We start from the raw sequence: 18,115 nt of genomic DNA, 5'->3' as shown, positions 1-18,115 counted from the left end.
ATGTGAGTATTGCCTCAGTATGTCATGAATGAAACTGCAGTCAGTGGATGCTAATTTTTTTTCTACACTCTCTAAAAAAAATAGGTTCTTTATTTGCATCTGATGGTTCCATAAAGAACCTTTAACATCCATAGAATCTTTGCATTGGAAAAAGGTTCTTTAGATTATTAAAATGTGAAAAGGTTCTAAACCCTGGTTGGAACCTTTATTTTTTTGTCAGCAGAGCTGCCGTTTGTGAACGTAACAATGTTTACCTTCCATCTCCTGTTTGGCCTTTTCAAGCTTCTCTTTGTAAATTCTTTCCAATCTCTTCTGCTTCTCCTCATGTCTCTTTCTCTCAGCCAGCGTTCTTGCTTCAACATCCTGAAAATCTACCTGAGAGAAAGACACATTGCAATGTGTTTTTGTGACAAGATATGTTAACTGATATTAAAACTGGCCATAACATCAATGCATGAAAATTAGTCGCATAATCTGCAGCTCGTAGTCTTGATTCTTTATAACAAATCAATATGCAAGTAAAAATTAAATAAAATACTATTTCTTCTTCATTACCTACGATTATACAGCTCAATATTTTTCCATAACAGTTATTAATTACATAACAACAGTGACGTGTTCCAGGGTGCAAACTGATGTTATTACACTGTAAGAGGTGCAGCCAGATGAATACCTTTTTAATCTGCTTAAGAAAGTGATATCCCAGTGACAGTTTCTTATACGCCTCTCCATACGTAGCGTGCCATGACTGAACTGTCTGAATGGCAAGCGTCCTGAGTTTTCTCGCCACCTCTTTGGGTGGAGGAAGCGGCTGCTCGGCGTCGGTCTCGACTGTAAGCTCCAGGAACTCCTGGAAGTTCGTGATGAGAAGACCTCTGAAGTGATGCGACCGGCTGAAGATCTCGCCGACCATCTGGAAGGCGGAGAGACGGATCTCTGCGTGCTCTTGGTTCAGCTGGGTCATGATCAAGTGGTAGAAATGATCGATGTAGTCATTGGAAACTCTGTGGTCAGAAAAAGAAGAGGGATTTAACAAGAAGCCACATATTATGGACACAAAAATACTATACAAGCACACAGTAGAGTTCCTACACATTTTCCACTTCCTCTCTGTAAATTTTCAGGCCATATTTAACATAAATGGTTCATACAGCATTATTTTCAGCTTTATATTTGGCATATAGTACAGTCATCTGTAAATATTTTTATTTTCTCAGGGTTTTTTTCAATGATTTTCTTGAAGTGACAATATACAGAGCCCCTTAAATTAAAATAAATAAATCAATAAAAAACAAACAGACTTTTTTGTCATGCACACAAGACTTCTAGTTTTATATATATATATATATATATATATATATATAAAAAACCTATTTCCTTGGTGCGTCACTGCCATCTTACTATGAAGAAAACAAGAGCATTGATGCACATGAATTAATAGAGATCTATTTGCTCGAAATTTGTCTTTTCTTAGGGTAGTACCTCTAATATCATGGCATAATGTCCAATTTAACACATCCTCTGTGATGGCGGAGATTTGTCCTATATGCTAAATCTAATGGTTTCTCATGCGCACACGTATATAAGTCCGTATATTTTTGCAAAGGTCCTAGTAAAGGGTCTGTAATGCCGTGCTAAGAATATTGTGAGAAGAAACCCAAAACACGCTTCTAACCTGCTTTTTTGCATAATGAATTAATTCAGTCGTGTTTGACAATCACTAAAGAATTACTAAACAGCTGCCATGAAAACACACTTCTTGTATGACAAATTCTTAATTTTCTATTATAGAAAACTAAATAGGGGCAGTAGTCTGGAAATGCAAATATTTTTACATACTCTGCTTTCTTTTTTCCATACTTTTCCAGACTAAATCTAAATTCTATACTGCGTAGGAACCCTGACACAGGCACATAACAAACTACTTGTTTATAAATGTACAGTGTGTATTATCACAACTGATAAATAACCTGATAAATACATGCTGGGCAAGGTCAGTCAATCATCCTGTGACTCGACAATCAGTAAAAGAGACTTTGGGCTGAACTGGTGACAAATACTACTTAACTAACCAGCATTTTTGAAGCATTGTACTATGATAATGTACATTTGTGTGTAAGTTTGTGAACAAAACAACAACACTCTCCATCATACTTGCAAATTTTCTTCACTTCCTTCATTTTGTCTTGATTCAGCTGTGGTTCTCCAGAGGTTGTCAACTCCTCAACCAGTTGTGAGAGCTTATCCCGCATTGTTTGGTCCATATTGTCATAACCTTAAAACAGAATGAATAGATGATTAAATAGTTTCTCATCTATGTCATCATTACTCACTGTTACTTCTGTTATGCAGCTGCTGTTTAGATAGATAGATAGATAATACAGTTTACTAGTGACAGAGAGCTTCTGACTATCTTAAGTGTATCTTTTCTACGTTAGATAGGACAAATGACACAATACATACCTCCTCATCCACCTTCTGTAATTGAAAAACGCTTTATTATTTACTGGTTTTGTATAAAATGTATGTTTCCGTGTGGGAATGAAGTGCACTCATCTCAGTGTCTTTGGTGCGAATGTAAACAAAGATACAGCAGTGAGGAGTCCGCCATTTTCAAAATAAAAGTCGCGCTCTAGTACAAAACTACAATTAATATATTTTTATAATATTTATTAATTATTAGTATTAATTTCAGTTGTATATGGGTGTGCGTATTACAGTTACAAGCGAATCGTTTACTATTTTTGACATTGCTTCATGTTATTCGTCACGCTGACACCCAGCCAATCAGTGAGGCGGAAGGTCGTGCAGCTTCATGAATATTCAAAAGCCAAGCCTTGGGCGTAGTAGGATTCGAGTGTGACGCACTTTGTAAATGTTTTACTTCTCTGTGGGTGGGAGTAATAAACGGTAATAAAAACAGCAATACAAGCTCTCACCACACCTGAAAGTGATTGATAAGATAGTCAACACATCGCTGTAAACAAACAATCATGTTGGGACGGATTCTTCTAGTGTTGTGCTTGGCAGGTGAGTTTATAACTATAAGTTTGATGTTTTGAGCATGTTTTGTAACAAAAACGACGACGTTTTTTAATCTTTAATCCTTACTTGTAAGTTCAAACCATATTAATTATAAAGCATGCACTTTATATCATGTGGTTAGTTGTTTTTGAGTATGTTTCTTTTTGATGTTCTTCTAAACAGCCTTGGCAAGTGCAGCTGTGATCCCTGATGGCTCTAAAGTGGTGGGTTGATGATTATAACCTATTCATTTTAACTTATTTAATCACTACATGCATTTAATGTATTCTATCTCTTCTCTTGACAGCCAAAATGCTCCGAATACTCCCTTCCCATGTGTACCCGGGAATATAACCCTGTGTGTGGAACTGATGGAGCCACTTACCCAAACGAGTGCATGCTGTGTCTGGATAACATGTACGTAAATCAGTTTCTAATGTTTCACTTTGAACGCTCATGGTGTCCTATTGAAATCTTGTTTGGTTGTTTTGTCATAGGGAGAAGAAGGTGAACACGTTGATCTCCAGGATGGGAGAATGCTGAGGAGAATCAATCCACTCGTTTAGATTTGGTTTCTGACATGAAGACCAGAACCATGTGCTGTGTTTTTAATGTTTTTAATGTTGAGATGAAGTGTTGTCCTTTTTTAAATTGTTCTAATTCTTAAATAAATCCTTTATGTAGCAACTCTTTGCCTTGTACTTTCTGTCTTGAGTTTCAATATTTATGAATCTGTCAAACATCAAAACAGACACAAAGGTGTAATAAAAAAAACTCTTATCAATTGTGACACTAGAATGGAGTGAACCCTAGCTAGGACGGCTAGACCTTAATCGGTGTGGTAATCTGAACATTGTGCATGTGTACGTTTTGCTCGAGAGAGAATTGGGTGATTGTGTGAATTTCACCACAAAAACAATGTCAAAGTTTGATTCAACGGTCTAATTTGACTTGAGCCTTTGAGTGATTGAAAAAATGAGTAAATTTTTAAATCATGTAGTCAAACTCAAATTGCGCAACTTCTTTTCAAATGATGCCAAGCAGTTACAACATCACCCTGTATAAACCGTCAACATTACTCCCACTGCACGGGCCAATCACAAATTACGTCTCTGACATGATGAAGGCAAGCAAATGTCCAGAGAATGAACTATCCGTGCCATAGTCTACAGGATTCATATACCCTAAATTTTTACAAGCTGGTTTTACAGACTTTTGCTGGCCTATAGCTAAGACAAATTAAAAATTGTGTATTTTTATTACATTGTAGAAGAGAATTTCATACTTCTGTGCAACTTAAAGGTGGTAAAGAGGATGTTTTGTTTTATACATTTTTGCAATATTACTTGAAACTGTCTTTACTAAGTGATAAAAGACTATTTATTAGGTGCACTGAAAGGAATATTATTAATATACATCATCTGTGCACGAGGTAGGGCCTTACAAACATCAGCCAATCGTTTACGCGATCATCGCGTAAACGATTGGCCCTCTGGCTTGTCAATCACTGCCATGACGTCCCTTGTGAGAGACGCGCGGCTGCTCGCTCTAGTAACTTTCCACACTACATGCGCCGCATGCAATGTTTTTGTCAGGAGACAGGAGTAACAACTGCAGATTATGAGGTGAGTCCGACATAATGAATCCACTAAGTGTGTGCACGGCTTAACGATTGTAAGGCCGATTATGAATGTAAATTGATACTTATGACTGATCGCGCTCAAACACGTCCAGTCAGAGCCAGTTGCTTTCTGTCTGCGATTACAGTCGGTGTTCAAATTCCATGTGAAAGTATATAAATCTGCTTCAGGAGCAGGAAACTATCGCTGTATGTTGAGCATAGTCAGAATGTTTTAGCTAGTCGTAAAATGTGTATCATTTCAAACGCTCATTTCAAAAACTCAGTTGACGAAAACATCCTCTGTACCACCTTTAAAGGTGATCATGACTCATAATCACTAAAGAGCATCAAATATTGGTGCTGATTTAATGAAATAGTGAGTCTGAGTTGAACTTGAGGACTGTTTCAACTGCATATCTCATGCAAAAATATTATAAAACTGTCTAAATATCATTTAACGGCTGCTTATGATTTCACTTTTTTAACTTTAGTTAGTGTGTAATGTTGCTGTTTGAACATAAACAACATCTGCAAAGTTACGATGCTCAAAGTTGAAAAGGGAAATATTTTCTTTTTCAGAATCCTCTGTTTAAGGAACTTAAAATTTACATAACCCCGCCCCTGAGAATATACAACAAAGGGGGCGGGGCCATGTTGGGCTGCTTTAGAGAAGAGGAAGAGTTGTTGTAGTAGAGTGTTGTTGACATGCCGTCATTTTACGCCGGACTGCTTCACAAACGAGGGTCAATTCAACACAAAAGATGAACATGACGGCACATGCTAGTGGATGAGTTGAATCAACTCCACAGCAACTACATCAATTTATCCACTAACCATTCAGAAACGTCTAAAAGTTGTAACTTCTTCCTGAGTCTCTCCATCAGTGTCGACTCCGGTTTGAACAATGTAAGGCTGAACACTTTCGTCATTTTGGCTGCGTGAGATTTTCCAGCTTTGTTGTTGTTGAGCTGTTAAAGCTCCGCCCTCTTCTGGAAAGGGGGCGGGAGCAGCAGCTCATTTGCATTTAAAGGGACACACACAAAAATGGTGTGTTTTTGCTCACACCCAAATAGGGGCAAATTTGACAAGCTATAATAAATGATCTGTGGGGTATTTTGAGCTGAAACTTCACAGACACATTCTGGAGACACCAGAGACTTATATTACATCTTGTAAAAAGAGGCATTAAAGGTCCCCTTTAAAAATTATGTCAAGTCTTCAAATAAAAATATAATTTATCAAGTCAGACAAGATGCAAAAATCCTGTCCAAGTTCAAGGCTAACATTTATTTTCACATTTTCATGGCAATGTTATGAAGAAATCCCTCAGTAATGATTGTACTGGTATCAGTATTCTCAAGTCCAACAGGACTACAAAAACAGTAAACCTCATGAGCCGAAAATACAAACTGAGGTTGATGATCATAGTTAAAATGTTTTATATTTTCAGGCCCTATTTTGTACATTTTATTATTAGTGCCTCATGCAAATGGTTGCAGATATTTATGCATCATGTTATTCTTTTAAAACAAATCATTACATGAACAGCCTTGGATTAGACGAGACAGATAATTGTGCAAAAAATATTTGATAATATGAGTAATGTATTTGTACTTTGTACAGAACATTTTCTTTGAAGAAGCATTGAAGAAAACAGTTGAGGATTTTTACAGGAACTGAATGATTTGGCAGAATCAGAGATTAAACTGTATATTTTACCCATGATGGACTTCATACAACTCAAGTGATTATTCATTTAATCACACACAACAATCAAAGCTCTCACCAAGTTAATTAGGTGCCGAGACCTATGTTTCAGTAAAGATGTGAAAAAGGTCTACAGTCTAAAAACATTTTTATTAAATTTAAACAGTGCAAACATCAGTGTAACAATTCACTTGTTCTCAAAGGTTGCATACAAAATGCTATAAATCTTTAGGTGATCATAGTCAAACAATCAATCAATCAACAGTACACACACCTAACAGCCAAATTAAATAAATCAAACTCAAGGTGCTTAGTAAACCTCCCTTTGTGTGTGTGATGAATCAGTGGAATGGACGGTCCGCTCCCATATTAAGAGGAGGATACAGTACTGATATAAATAGGCGGATCATATTGTCAGTTTTAGTGAGTTCACTCTCAAGTCAGGAACAATGTTTGCACGTGGAGTCATCGTCCTTCTCTGTGTCCTAGGTGAGTAACATGATTTCATTTACAAAAACAACTGATATTAAGATATTGTTAATTTGTCACATGAGAACCTGCAGTATACACTGATGCTGATAGTTTTGCTTCATAATGAAGAGTTTCATTGTTTTGATAAAGTCTGCACCTTCTTCAAAGTCTTAATTCACCTTTGCTAAAGTAGGGCAAATGAAAAATGTGTAAGATTTAAGTTATGTTCAGACATTTAAGGGATGGTTCACAAAAAAAATAAATAAATTACTTAAGTAGTGTTTTTGTCCAACAAAACAATATTAGATTTTCATTGTATGGGCAAAACAAGAAGTTAGTGTGTATGTTATTTCCTCTTGCTATATCATGATAAACTTTAATGCTTGTTTTTCCTTCTTGACACAAACAGTGGCCGTATCTGATGGAGCGAGAGCGGTGAGTAAATATATACACTGTAAAATTACTTCCCTTCATGTTCAAATAACTCAATATTATTATTTTATGTGACCAGCCTAACTGCAAGCCTAATCCATTTAAAATATGCATAAGGATCTATAAACCTGTATGTGGATCTGATGGGAAAACATACAGCAATGAATGCCGACTGTGTGTTGCAAACCAGTGAGTTTAAAACAAAGTACTTTAAAAAGGATTACAGTCACTTGTAAACTTTAAGCTTCACTTTAATCTCTCTCTTTTTTTAGGGGGTCAAAGACTAAAATCTTAATCCAGAAGGAAGGCGAATGTGATCAACCTCTAAAGGTGTGACACAGGAATGGCACCATAATTCCACTTGACAAACCTTTAAGTCAGCATTCTTGTACTCATGTCTCATTCTGTAACGGATGGGGAGTGAGACAACGGAGCTGGAGATACACGCCCAGGCTTTGTTCATAAGAACAGCGTAGTCAAACAGGCAGTAGGTTGATCACCAGCAAACAGTAACAGGAAGGCAAGGCAAACGAGTAATCCAAAAATACAGGCAATGGTCAAGGCAGTGCAGCTTACAAAGGGTCACTGATGGGGAACAGGTGTGAGTGCATGATTGGTTCCTAGATGGGGAATTGTGGGAAATGGAGTCCATATGATGAAAATAGAACATGGCCCCAGTACACAAAGGAGTGGCTTCCAGACACTCCTAAACAGTCCAGGAGGGATGTGGAGCGGAGGCGGACCAGGGGGTGGGATGGAGGGCCTGGTCCGTGGAGAGGAAGACGGCCTGGAAACTGAAGCAGGGCAGATGGCCTGGGCGAAGGAGGCTGGACAGATGGCCAGGTAGACAGGCTTGAAGACCCCCACAGCAGAGCAGACGACCACCACTGCAGCTCAGACAGGCTTGAAGACCCCCACGGCAGAGCAGATGACCACCAAAGCAATTCAGACAGGTTTGAAGACCCCCACGGCGGAGCAGATGACCACAAAAGAAATTCAGACTGGCTTGAAGACCCCCACGGTGGAGCAGATGACCACCAAAGCAATTCAGACGGGCTTGAAGACCCCCATGGTGGAGCAGATGACCACCACTGCAGCTCAGACAGGCTTGAAGACTCCCATGGCAGAGCAGATGACCACCAAAGCAATTCAGACGGGCTTGAAGACCCCCACGGCAGAGCAGATGACCACCAGAGCAATTCAGACGGGCTTGAAGACCCCCACGGCAGAGCAGATGACCACCAAAGCAATTCAGACGGGCTTGAAGACCCCCACGGCAGAGCAGATGACCACCGGAGCAATTCAGACAGGCTTGAAGACCCCCACGGTGGAGCAGATGACCACCAGAGCAATTCAGATGGGCTTGAAGACCCCCACGGTGGAGCAGATGACCACCAGAGCAATTCAGACAGGCTTGAAGACCCCCACGGTGGAGCAGATGACCACCAAAGCAATTCAGACGGGCTTGAAGACCTCCACGGCAGAGCAGATGACCACCAGAGCAATTCAGACAGGCTTGAAGACCCCCACAGTGGAGCAGATGACCACCAAAGCAATTCAGACGGGCTTGAAGACCTCCACGGCAGAGCAGATGACCACCAGAGCAATTCAGACAGGCTTGAAGACCCCCACAGTGGAGCAGATGACCACCAAAGCAATTCAGATGGGCTTGAAGACCCCCATAATGGAGCAGACGACCACAACAGCAGATCAGGTAACACTGGGAACCAACATGGCTGAACAGGAGAAACTGAAACATGAAGCACAGAGAGGTTAGCATTGGCCACTAGGGCCATGACAGTACAGGCAGGGAGCTCAGAAAATCCCTCCAGGGCTCTGATTGAAACGTCCTCTCTGGTCATGTTGCGGTGAGCAGACAGTTCAGGAACAACCTCTGTGGTTGCGTCGGGACAAACTGGAAATTCAGAGACGACCTCCATGGTCGTGTCAAAGCAGACAAGAAACTCAGGGACGATCACGAGGCTGGATTCTAGGACTGGGACAAACTCTGGACTGGACTCATGGACAGAGGTGGACTCAGGAATGGACTCATAGATTGAAGCAAGCTCAGGAGCAGATTCATGAACTGGAGCGGGCTCTGGAGCGGACTCATGGACTGGATCGGGCTCAGGCGTTGATTCATGGACTGGAGCAGGCTCTGGGACTGGAGTTGATGTGTGCGCAGCCCACACACACTAAATGGCAGTGGCCATAATAGCCAAACGCTGCAATCGCTTAGGGCTCAGGCTGGCAGCCATCTCGGCTGAGAAGTGACGAGGCTCTGGAATGGCTGCAAATACAGGAATGGACACCGATGCAGCCATCACATGAACAGGCTCTGGTGAGGGAATTACTGGGTTTGGAGGTGTGGAGAGTATCGGGGTTGCGATAATCAGAGTGGAAGGCATAGAACGGTACAAGCTCCGCTGCCACCGGAGCTTGTTGAAGACCGCAATTGAACTTCCCTTCAGGAAGCCAGGATTTTATGGGCTCATTTAGGCCAAAACGGAAAATGTCCTTCAAAGCCACATCGTCAAATGGAACTTGAAAAGATAACTCACAGAATTGTTGAACGTATTCTTCAATAGATAAGTCTCTTTGCCGAAGCTGTAGTAGCTGGTCGACTGGATCCATGATTGGACTGGAAATGCTCATAAAAGCCGCTGGATCTTGGTATGGCTGAGTCTTCTGTAACGGATGGGGAATGGGACAATGGAGTTGGAGATCCACGTGCAGGCTTTATTCATAAGAAGACCGTAGTCAAACAGGCAGTAGGTCAATCACCAACAAACAGTAACAGGAAGGTAAGGCAAACGAGTAATCCAAAAATACAGGCAATGGTCAAGGCAGGCAGCAAACAATCATCAAACAAGAAATCAGTCCAGGGTCAAAAAACACAGGCAAGGCAAAGCAGAACAAGTAAACCAGGATAACATACGACTAAACAATACTCAGCAATGTGTGTGTGTATGTGTGTGTGTGTATGTGAGTTCAGCTTATAAAGGGTCACTGATGGGAAACAGGTGTGAGTGCATGATTGGTTCCTAAGTAAGGAATTGTGGGAAATGGACTCAATGTTGTTTTCTTTTTATGTGAACAGCCTACCAAGCCCTCACCTATCATGTGCCCAATGATCTATAAACCCGTGTGTGGATCTGATGGAAAAACATACAGCAATGAATGCCTGCTGAATGCTGCCAACCAGTGAGTTTAAACAAAGTATTGTAGCTTTATAAACGAATTGGAGTCCCTTTCAAACTTTAATCTTCACTTTAATATATCTTTGTTTGTTTTTAAGGGCATCAAAGACCAAAATCGTTATCCTGAAGCAAGGCGAATGTGATCAACCTCTACAGGTGTGACACAGGAATGGAACTTGACAGACCTTTAGTCAGCATTATTGTGCTCATGTTTCATTCATTATAATCTGAATGTGTAACGATTGTAGAATTACTTCCCTCCATGTTCAAATAACTCAATGTTATTTTCTTTTTATGTGAACAACCTACCAAGCCCTCACCTATCATGTGCCCAGAGATCTATGCACCCGTGTGTGGATCTGACGGAAAAACATACGGCAATGAATGCGCGCTGAATGCTGCCAACCAGTGAGTTTAAAACAAAGTACTTTAGGTTAAAAATGGATTACAGTCACTTTCAAACTTTAATCTTCACTTTAATATCTCTTTTTTTTTAAGGGCGTTAAAGACCAAAATCGTTATCCTGAAGCAAGGCGAATGTGATCAACCTCTACAGGTGTGACACAGGAATGGAACTTGACAGACCTTTAGTCAGCATTATTGTGCTCATGTTTCATTCATTATAATCTGAATGCGGCTGTAGAATTACTTCCCTCCATGTTCAAATAACTCAATGTTATTTTCTTTTTATGTGACCAGCCTAACTGCAAGCCTAACCCGTCTAAAATGTGCCCAAAGATCTATGCACCCGTGTGTGGATCTGATGGAAAAACATACAGCAATGAATGTGAACTGTGTGTTGCCAACGAGTGAGTTTAAACAAAGTACTTCAGGTTTAAAAATGGATTATAGTCACTTTCAAACTTTAATCCATAATCTCTCTCTCATTTTTTTTTTTAGGGCATCAAAGACTAAAATCTTAATCGTGAAGCAAGGCGAATGTGATCAACCTCTACAGGTGTGACACAGGAATGGAACTTGACAGACCTTTACTCAGCATTATTGTGCTCATGTTTCATTCATTATAATCTGAATGTGTAACGGCTGTAGAATTACTTCCCTCCATTTGCAAATAACTCAATGTTATTTTCTTTTTATGTGAACAGCCTACCAAGCCCTCACCTATCATGTGCCCAATGATCTATGCACCCGTGTGTGGATCTGACGGAAAAACATACGGCAATGAATGCGCGCTGAATGCTGCCAACCAGTGAGTTTAAAACAAAGTACTTTAGGTTAAAAATGGATTACAGTCACTTTCAAATTTTAATCTTCACTTTAATATCTCTTTTTTTTTAAGGGCGTTAAAGACCAAAATCGTTATCCTGAAGCAAGGCGAATGTGATCAACCTCAACAGGTGTGACACAGGAATGGAACTTGACAGACCTTTAGTCAGCATTATTGTGCTCATGTTTCATTCATTATAATCTGAATGCGGCTGTAGAATTACTTCCCTCCATGTTCAAATAACTCAATGTTATTTTCTTTTTATGTGACCAGCCTAACTGCAAGCCTAACCCGTCTAAAATGTGCCCAAAGATCTATGCACCCGTGTGTGGATCTGATGGAAAAACATACAGCAATGAATGTGAACTGTGTGTTGCCAACGAGTGAGTTTAAACAAAGTACTTCAGGTTTAAAAATGGATTATAGTCACTTTCAAACTTTAATCCATAATCTCTCTCTCATTTTTTTTTTAGGGCATCAAAGACTAAAATCTTAATCGTGAAGCAAGGCGAATGTGATCAACCTCTACAGGTGTGACACAGGAATGGCAGCATAATTCAGCTTGACAGACCTTTACTCAGCATTATTGTGCTCATGCTTCATTCATTATAATCTGAATGTGTAACGGCTGTAGAATTACTTCCCTCCATTTGCAAATAACTCAATGTTATTTTCTTTTTATGTGAACAGCCTACCAAGCCCTCACCTATCATGTGCCCAGAGATCTATAAACCCGTGTGTGGATCTGATGGAAAAACATATGGCAATGAATGCGAACTGAATGCTGCCAACCAGTGAGTTTAAAACAAAGTACTTTAGGTTAAAAATGGATTACAGTCACTTTCAAACTTTAATCTTCACTTTAATATCTCTTTTTTTTTAAGGGCGTTAAAGACCAAAATCGTTATCCTGAAGCAAGGCGAATGTGATCAACCTCTACAGGTGTGACACAGGAATGGCAGCATAATTCAGCTTGACAAACCTTTACTCAGCATTACTGTACTCATGTTTCATTCATTATAACCTGAATGTGTAACCAATTGTAGAATTACTTCCCTCCATTTGCAAATAACTCAATGTTGTTGTTGTTATTTTATGTGACCAGCCTGACTGCAAGCCTAACCCGTCTAACATATGCACACTGAACTATTCACCTGTGTGTGGATCTGATGGAAAAACATACGGCAATGAATGCGAACTGTGTGCTGCCAGCGAGTGAGTTTAAAACAAAGTGCTGTAGGTTTAAAAACAGATTACAGTCACTTTCAAACTTTAATCTTTAATCTCTCTCTCATTTTTTTTTTTAGGGCATCAAAGACTAAAATCTTAATCCAGAAGCAAGGCGAATGTGATCAACCTCTAGGCGTGACACAGGAATGACACCATAATTCAGCTTGACAGACCTTTAGTCAGCATTATTGTGTCTTATTCATTATAACCTGAATATGTAACAGTTTAATAATTAAATAAATACTGCATATTGAAGCTGTTCTGTTTTCTCCCTTGAATCTTGGAAAGACGAGATAAAATAGGTGAAGATTTACTTTGAAGGATTCACACGGATCATATCTAGAGAGCAAAATATCATAACGTTTTGTCTAAGTTTGTCTAAAGAAGTTACACAAGAATAGTCAAAAGAGAAGAGGAAGAGTTGTTGTAGTAGAGTGTTGTTGTCATGCCGTCATTTTACGCCGGACTGCTTCACAAACGAGGGTCAATTCAACACAAAAGATGAACATGACGGCACATGCTAGTGGATGAGTTGAATCAACTCCACAGCAACTACATCAATTTATCCACTAACCATTCAGAAACATCTAAAAGTTGTAACTTCTTCCTGAGTCTCTCCATCAGTGTCGACTCCGGTTTGAACAATGTAAGGCTGAACACCGTTCATCATTTTGGCTGCGTGAGATTCTCCAGCTTTGTTGTTGTTGAGCTGTTAAAGCTCCGCCCTCTTCTGGAAAGGGGGCGGGAGCAGCAGCTCATTTGCATTTAAAGGGACACACACAAAAACGGCGTGTTTTTGCTCACACCCAAATAGGGGCAAATTTGACAAGCTATAATAAATGATCTGTGGGGTATTTTGAGCTGAAACTTCACAGACACATTCTGGAGACACCAGAGACTTATATTACATCTTGTGAAAAGAGGCATTAAAGGTCCCCTTTAACAATTATGTTAAGTCTTCGAATAAAAATATAAATTTATCAAGTCAGACAAGATGCAAAAATCCTGTCCAAGTTCAAGGCTAACATTTATTTTCACATTTTCATGGCAATGTTATGAAGAAATCCCTCAGTAATGATTGTACTGGTATCAGTATTCTCAAGTCCAACAGGACTACAAAAACAGTAAACCTCATGAGCCGAAAATACAAACTGAGGTTGATGATCATAGTTAAAATGTTTTATATTTTCAGGCCCTATTTTATTATTAGTGCCTCATGCAAATGGTTGCAGATATTTATGCATCATATTATTCTTTTAAAACAAATCATTACATGAACAGCCTTGGATTAGACGAGACAGATAAATGTGCAAAAAATATTTGATAATATGAGTAATGTATTTGTACTTTGTACAGAACATTTTCTTTGAAGAAGCATTGAAGAAAACAGTTGAGGATTTTTACAGGAACTGAATGATTTGGCAGAATCAGAGATTAAACTGTATATTTTACCCATGATGGACTTCATACAACTCAAGTGATTATTCATTTAATCACACACAACAATCAAAGCTCTCACCAAGTTAATTAGGTGCTGAGACCTATGTTTCAGTAAAGATGTGAAAAAGGTCTAAAGTTTAAGCTGGAGATAATAAAAAAAAAACAGTGCAAACATCAGTGTAACAATTCAGTTGTTCTCAATGGTTATATACAAAACGCTATAAATCTTCAGGTGATCATAATCAAACAATCAATCAATCAACATTACACACACCTAACAGCCAAATTAATCTATTAAACTCAAGGTGCTTATTAAACCTCCTTCTGTGTGCGTGATGAATAAATAGGCAGATCATTTTATCATTGATCATATCGTCAGTTTTAGTGCGTTCACTCTCAAGTCTGGAACAATGTTTGCACATGTAGTCATCGTCCTTCTCTGTGTCCTAGGTGAGTAATATCATGATTTCATTCACTAAAACTGATATTAGGATCATTTGTCACATGAGAACCTGCGATATACACTGATGCTGATAGTTTTGCTTCATAATGAAGAGTTTCACTGGTTCAATAAAGTCTTAATTCACTTGCTAAAGTAGGACAAATTAAAAACGTGTAAGATTTAAATCACATTCAGACATTTAAGTGATTTAAGGGATGGGGGTTTTTTTTTTTTTTTTTTTTTTTTTTTTAAAGGGCTTAAATAGTGTTTTTGTCCAACAAAACAACATTAGATCCCATTTTATTTTCATTGTATGGGCAAAACAAGTTATTGTGCGTTATTTCCTCTTGCCATATCATGATAAACTTTTAATCCTTGTTTTTCCTTCTTGACACAAACAGTGGCCGTATCTGATGCAGCGGTGAGTAAATGTATACTGTAGAATTACTTCCCTCCCTTTGCAAATAACCTAATTTTGTTTTCTTTTCATGTGACCAGCCTAAAGGCAAGCCTAACTCACCTATCATGTGCCCAATGATCTATAAACCCGTGTGTGGATCTGATGGAAAAACATACGGCAATGAATGCGAACTGAATGCTGCCAACCAGTGAGTTTAAACAAAGTACTGTAGCTTTAAATATGAATTGGAGTCCCTTTCTAACTTTAATCTTCACTTTACTTTTTTTTTTTTTTTTTTTTTTTTTTTTTTTTTTAAAAGGGCGTCAAAGCCCAAAGTCATTATTGTGAAGCAAGGCAAATGTGATCGACCTCTACAGGTGGGACACAGGAATGACCGCATAATTCAGCTTGACAGACCTTTACTCTGCGTTATTGTACTTGTTACACATTCAGATTATAATGAATGAAACAATTGTAGAATTACTTCCCTCTATTTGCAAATAACTTTATGTGAACAGCCTGACTGCAAGCGTTACCCGTCTAACGGATGCCCAGAGATCTATGCACCAGTGTGTGGATCTGATGGAAAAACATACGACAATGAATGCATGCTGTGTTTTGCCAACAGGTGAGTTTAAAACAAAGTACTTTAGGTTTATAAATGGATTAGTCACTTTCAAACTTTAATCTTTAATCTTTCTTTAGGGGATCAAAGACTAAAATCTTAATCCAGAAGCAAGGCGAATGTGATCAACCTCAACAGGTGTGACACAGGAATGACCGCATAATCCAACTTGACAGACCTTTATTCTGCATTATTGTCTCATTCATTATAACCTGAATGTGTAACGATTGTGGAATTCTCTTCATTTGCTTTTTTTTTTTTTTTTTTTTTTTTTTCAGCCTAACTGCAAGCGTTACTCCTCTAACATATGCACAAAAATCTATAAACCCGTGTGTGGATCTGATGGAAAAACATACAGCAATGAATGCCTGCTGTGTGCTGCCATCAGGTGAGTTTAAAAGTACTGCAGGTTTAAATCCGGATTACAGTCACTTTCAAACTTTAAACTTTAATCTCTTTCTTTTAGGACATCGAAGACTAAACTCTTAATCCAGAAGCAAGGCGAATGTAATCGACGTCTGCCGGCCTGACACAGGAATGGAGCTTAAGAGACCTTTAGTCAGCATTGTGTCTCATTCATTATAACCTGAATGTGTAACGGTTTAATCCTTGAATAAATGCTGCATCTTGAAGCTGTTCTGTTTTCTCCCTTGAATCTTGGAAAGACGAGATAAAATGGGTGAAGATTTAATTTGAAGGATTCACACGGATCATATCTAGAGAGCAGAATATCATTAAGGGTCTGTGAGCTTTTGACACCCTGTTAGAGTCATTTTCAGGTAGACTCAAAGTCATCAGTTGGAAATGGGCGCTGATGGAGAATGATCAAGCAGATATAAAGACAGTGTAGTACTATAAGATTCTCAGGTTTATTAATGAAGAAGGGTCGTATTTAAAGCAGAATCATCACCGATGTCCAGATCGTCCAATCACAGTGCTTAAAGAGTGTTCAAGGCCTAGTTCTTTTGTCTACATGTGTCTAAAGTTACACAAGAATAGTCAAAGGAAGAGTTGTTGTAGTAGAGTGTTGTTGACATGCCGTCATTTTACGCCGGACTGCTTCACAAACGAGGGTCAATTCAACACAAAAGATGAACATGACGGCACATGCTAGTGGATGAGTTGAATCAACTCCACAGCAACTACATAAATTTATCCACTAACCATTCAGAAACGTCTAAAAGTTGTAACTTCTTCCTGAGTCTCTCCATCAGTGTCGACTCCGGTTTGAACAATGTAAGGCTGAACACTTTCGTCATTTTGGCTGCGTGAGATTCTCCAGCTTTGTTGTTGTTGAGCTGTTAAAGCTCCGCCCTTTTCTGGAAAGGGGGCGGGGAGCAGCAGCTCATTTGCATTTAAAGGGACACACACAAAAATGGCGTGTTTTTGCTCACACCCAAATAGGGGCAAATTTGACAGGCTATAATAAATGATCTGTGGGGGATTTTGAGCTGAAACTTCACAGACACATTATGGGGAAACCAGGGGCCTCATTTATAAAACTTTGCGTACGCACAAAACAGGCCCCAAAAGTGCATATGCCACTTCTGACGCATAAGTTGTGATTTATAAAAACAAACTTGACAGGAAAATTTGCTCACTTCCACAGTCTGACCAATGTGTACGAACATTTTGGAAACGGAGCAGTTTGGCGACACCAATGGTGAGCTGAGGGACTGACGGCAGATGAAGGAAAACTACTTTAAATCCTAATCATGAGTCATAATCATAAATACAGTGCATGTTTGTTTAACAGTTTAAATAAATAAAAGAATGACTTAAACTCACATGGAAACTCACGTTTTCATTTTGATATACACATTTACATTAATATTACACTTTCACTAATGACGATAAGCATTGAAATTACATTACAGAGAAGTTAAACAAAAGTGAAGTTGGATGGTAGATGTGCTACTTTCGATCACTTTTCCTGTGACATGCTGTTTTAAAGGTGCCCTAGAATCAAAAATTGAATTTATCTTGGCATAGTTGAATAACAAGAGTTCAGTACATGGAAATGACATACAGTGAGTCTCAAACTCCATTGTTTCCTCCTTCTTATATAAATCTCATTTGTTTAAAAGACCTCCGAAGAACAGGCGAATCTCAACATAACACCGACTGTTACGTAACAGTCGGGATCATTAATATGTACGCCCCCAATATTTGCATATGCCAGCTCATGTTCAAGGCATTACACAAGGGCAGCCAGTATTAACGTCTGGATCTGTGCACAGCTGAATCATCAGACTAGGTAAGCAAGCAAGAACAACAGCGAAAAATGGCAGATGG

General features: G+C 39.1%; 3 protein-coding genes across 15 annotated transcripts in view; 2 read left to right on the top strand and 1 right to left on the bottom strand.

Moving 5' to 3' along the window:
- uvssa (UV-stimulated scaffold protein A) overlaps positions 1 to 2,757 on the bottom strand; it is a 39,393-nt gene extending 36,636 nt beyond the window's left edge. The window contains exons 1-4 of the mRNA XM_048175839.1: positions 2,464 to 2,757; positions 2,155 to 2,275; positions 674 to 1,004; positions 255 to 375 (exon numbers count right to left, since the gene is read on the bottom strand). Of these exons, the coding sequence (XP_048031796.1) occupies positions 255 to 375; positions 674 to 1,004; positions 2,155 to 2,264 (562 nt within the window). The 5' untranslated portion in view covers positions 2,265 to 2,275; positions 2,464 to 2,757. The remainder of the gene's footprint in view (positions 1 to 254; positions 376 to 673; positions 1,005 to 2,154; positions 2,276 to 2,463) is intronic.
- A 113-nt stretch (positions 2,758 to 2,870) lies between these two features.
- LOC125258786 (trypsin inhibitor ClTI-1-like) lies at positions 2,871 to 3,711 on the top strand. Its single transcript, XM_048175843.1, has 4 exons — positions 2,871 to 3,030; positions 3,208 to 3,248; positions 3,332 to 3,441; positions 3,522 to 3,711. The coding sequence occupies exons 1-4, from the start codon at positions 2,994 to 2,996 to the stop codon at positions 3,565 to 3,567; spliced, it is 234 nt and encodes a 77-aa protein (XP_048031800.1). The 5' UTR covers positions 2,871 to 2,993; the 3' UTR covers positions 3,568 to 3,711.
- A 2,357-nt stretch (positions 3,712 to 6,068) lies between these two features.
- Positions 6,069 to 18,115, top strand: part of LOC125258832 (ovoinhibitor-like) — a 301,375-nt gene continuing 289,328 nt past the window's right edge. Inside the window, exons 1-18 of one of the 13 annotated variants that reach the window (XM_048175980.1) lie at positions 6,069 to 6,841; positions 7,233 to 7,258; positions 7,335 to 7,444; positions 7,528 to 7,585; positions 10,356 to 10,459; positions 10,554 to 10,611; positions 10,769 to 10,863; positions 10,954 to 11,011; positions 11,155 to 11,264; positions 11,356 to 11,413; positions 11,562 to 11,665; positions 11,756 to 11,813; positions 11,957 to 12,066; positions 12,157 to 12,214; positions 12,374 to 12,477; positions 12,568 to 12,625; positions 12,789 to 12,898; positions 12,991 to 13,154. In XM_048175980.1, the coding sequence (XP_048031937.1) occupies positions 6,802 to 6,841; positions 7,233 to 7,258; positions 7,335 to 7,444; positions 7,528 to 7,585; positions 10,356 to 10,459; positions 10,554 to 10,611; positions 10,769 to 10,863; positions 10,954 to 11,011; positions 11,155 to 11,264; positions 11,356 to 11,413; positions 11,562 to 11,665; positions 11,756 to 11,813; positions 11,957 to 12,066; positions 12,157 to 12,214; positions 12,374 to 12,477; positions 12,568 to 12,625; positions 12,789 to 12,898; positions 12,991 to 13,063 (1,392 nt within the window). In that variant the 5' untranslated portion in view covers positions 6,069 to 6,801 and the 3' untranslated portion in view covers positions 13,064 to 13,154. Of the gene's footprint in view, positions 6,842 to 7,232; positions 7,259 to 7,334; positions 7,445 to 7,527; positions 7,586 to 10,355; positions 10,460 to 10,553; positions 10,612 to 10,768; positions 10,864 to 10,953; positions 11,012 to 11,154; positions 11,265 to 11,355; positions 11,414 to 11,561; positions 11,666 to 11,755; positions 11,814 to 11,956; positions 12,067 to 12,156; positions 12,215 to 12,373; positions 12,478 to 12,567; positions 12,626 to 12,788; positions 12,899 to 12,990; positions 13,155 to 15,713; positions 15,824 to 15,900; positions 15,959 to 16,098; positions 16,209 to 16,286; positions 16,453 to 18,115 lie in introns of those variants that run through there. The other 12 variants (XM_048175977.1, XM_048175976.1, XM_048175988.1 and 9 more) reach the window with 12 other exon arrangements.

This window comes from Megalobrama amblycephala, linkage group LG23 (assembly GCF_018812025.1).
Source record: "Megalobrama amblycephala isolate DHTTF-2021 linkage group LG23, ASM1881202v1, whole genome shotgun sequence".
Taxonomy (NCBI): Eukaryota; Metazoa; Chordata; class Actinopteri; order Cypriniformes; family Xenocyprididae; genus Megalobrama; species Megalobrama amblycephala.
This window is presented reverse-complemented; position numbering and strand designations above follow the sequence as displayed.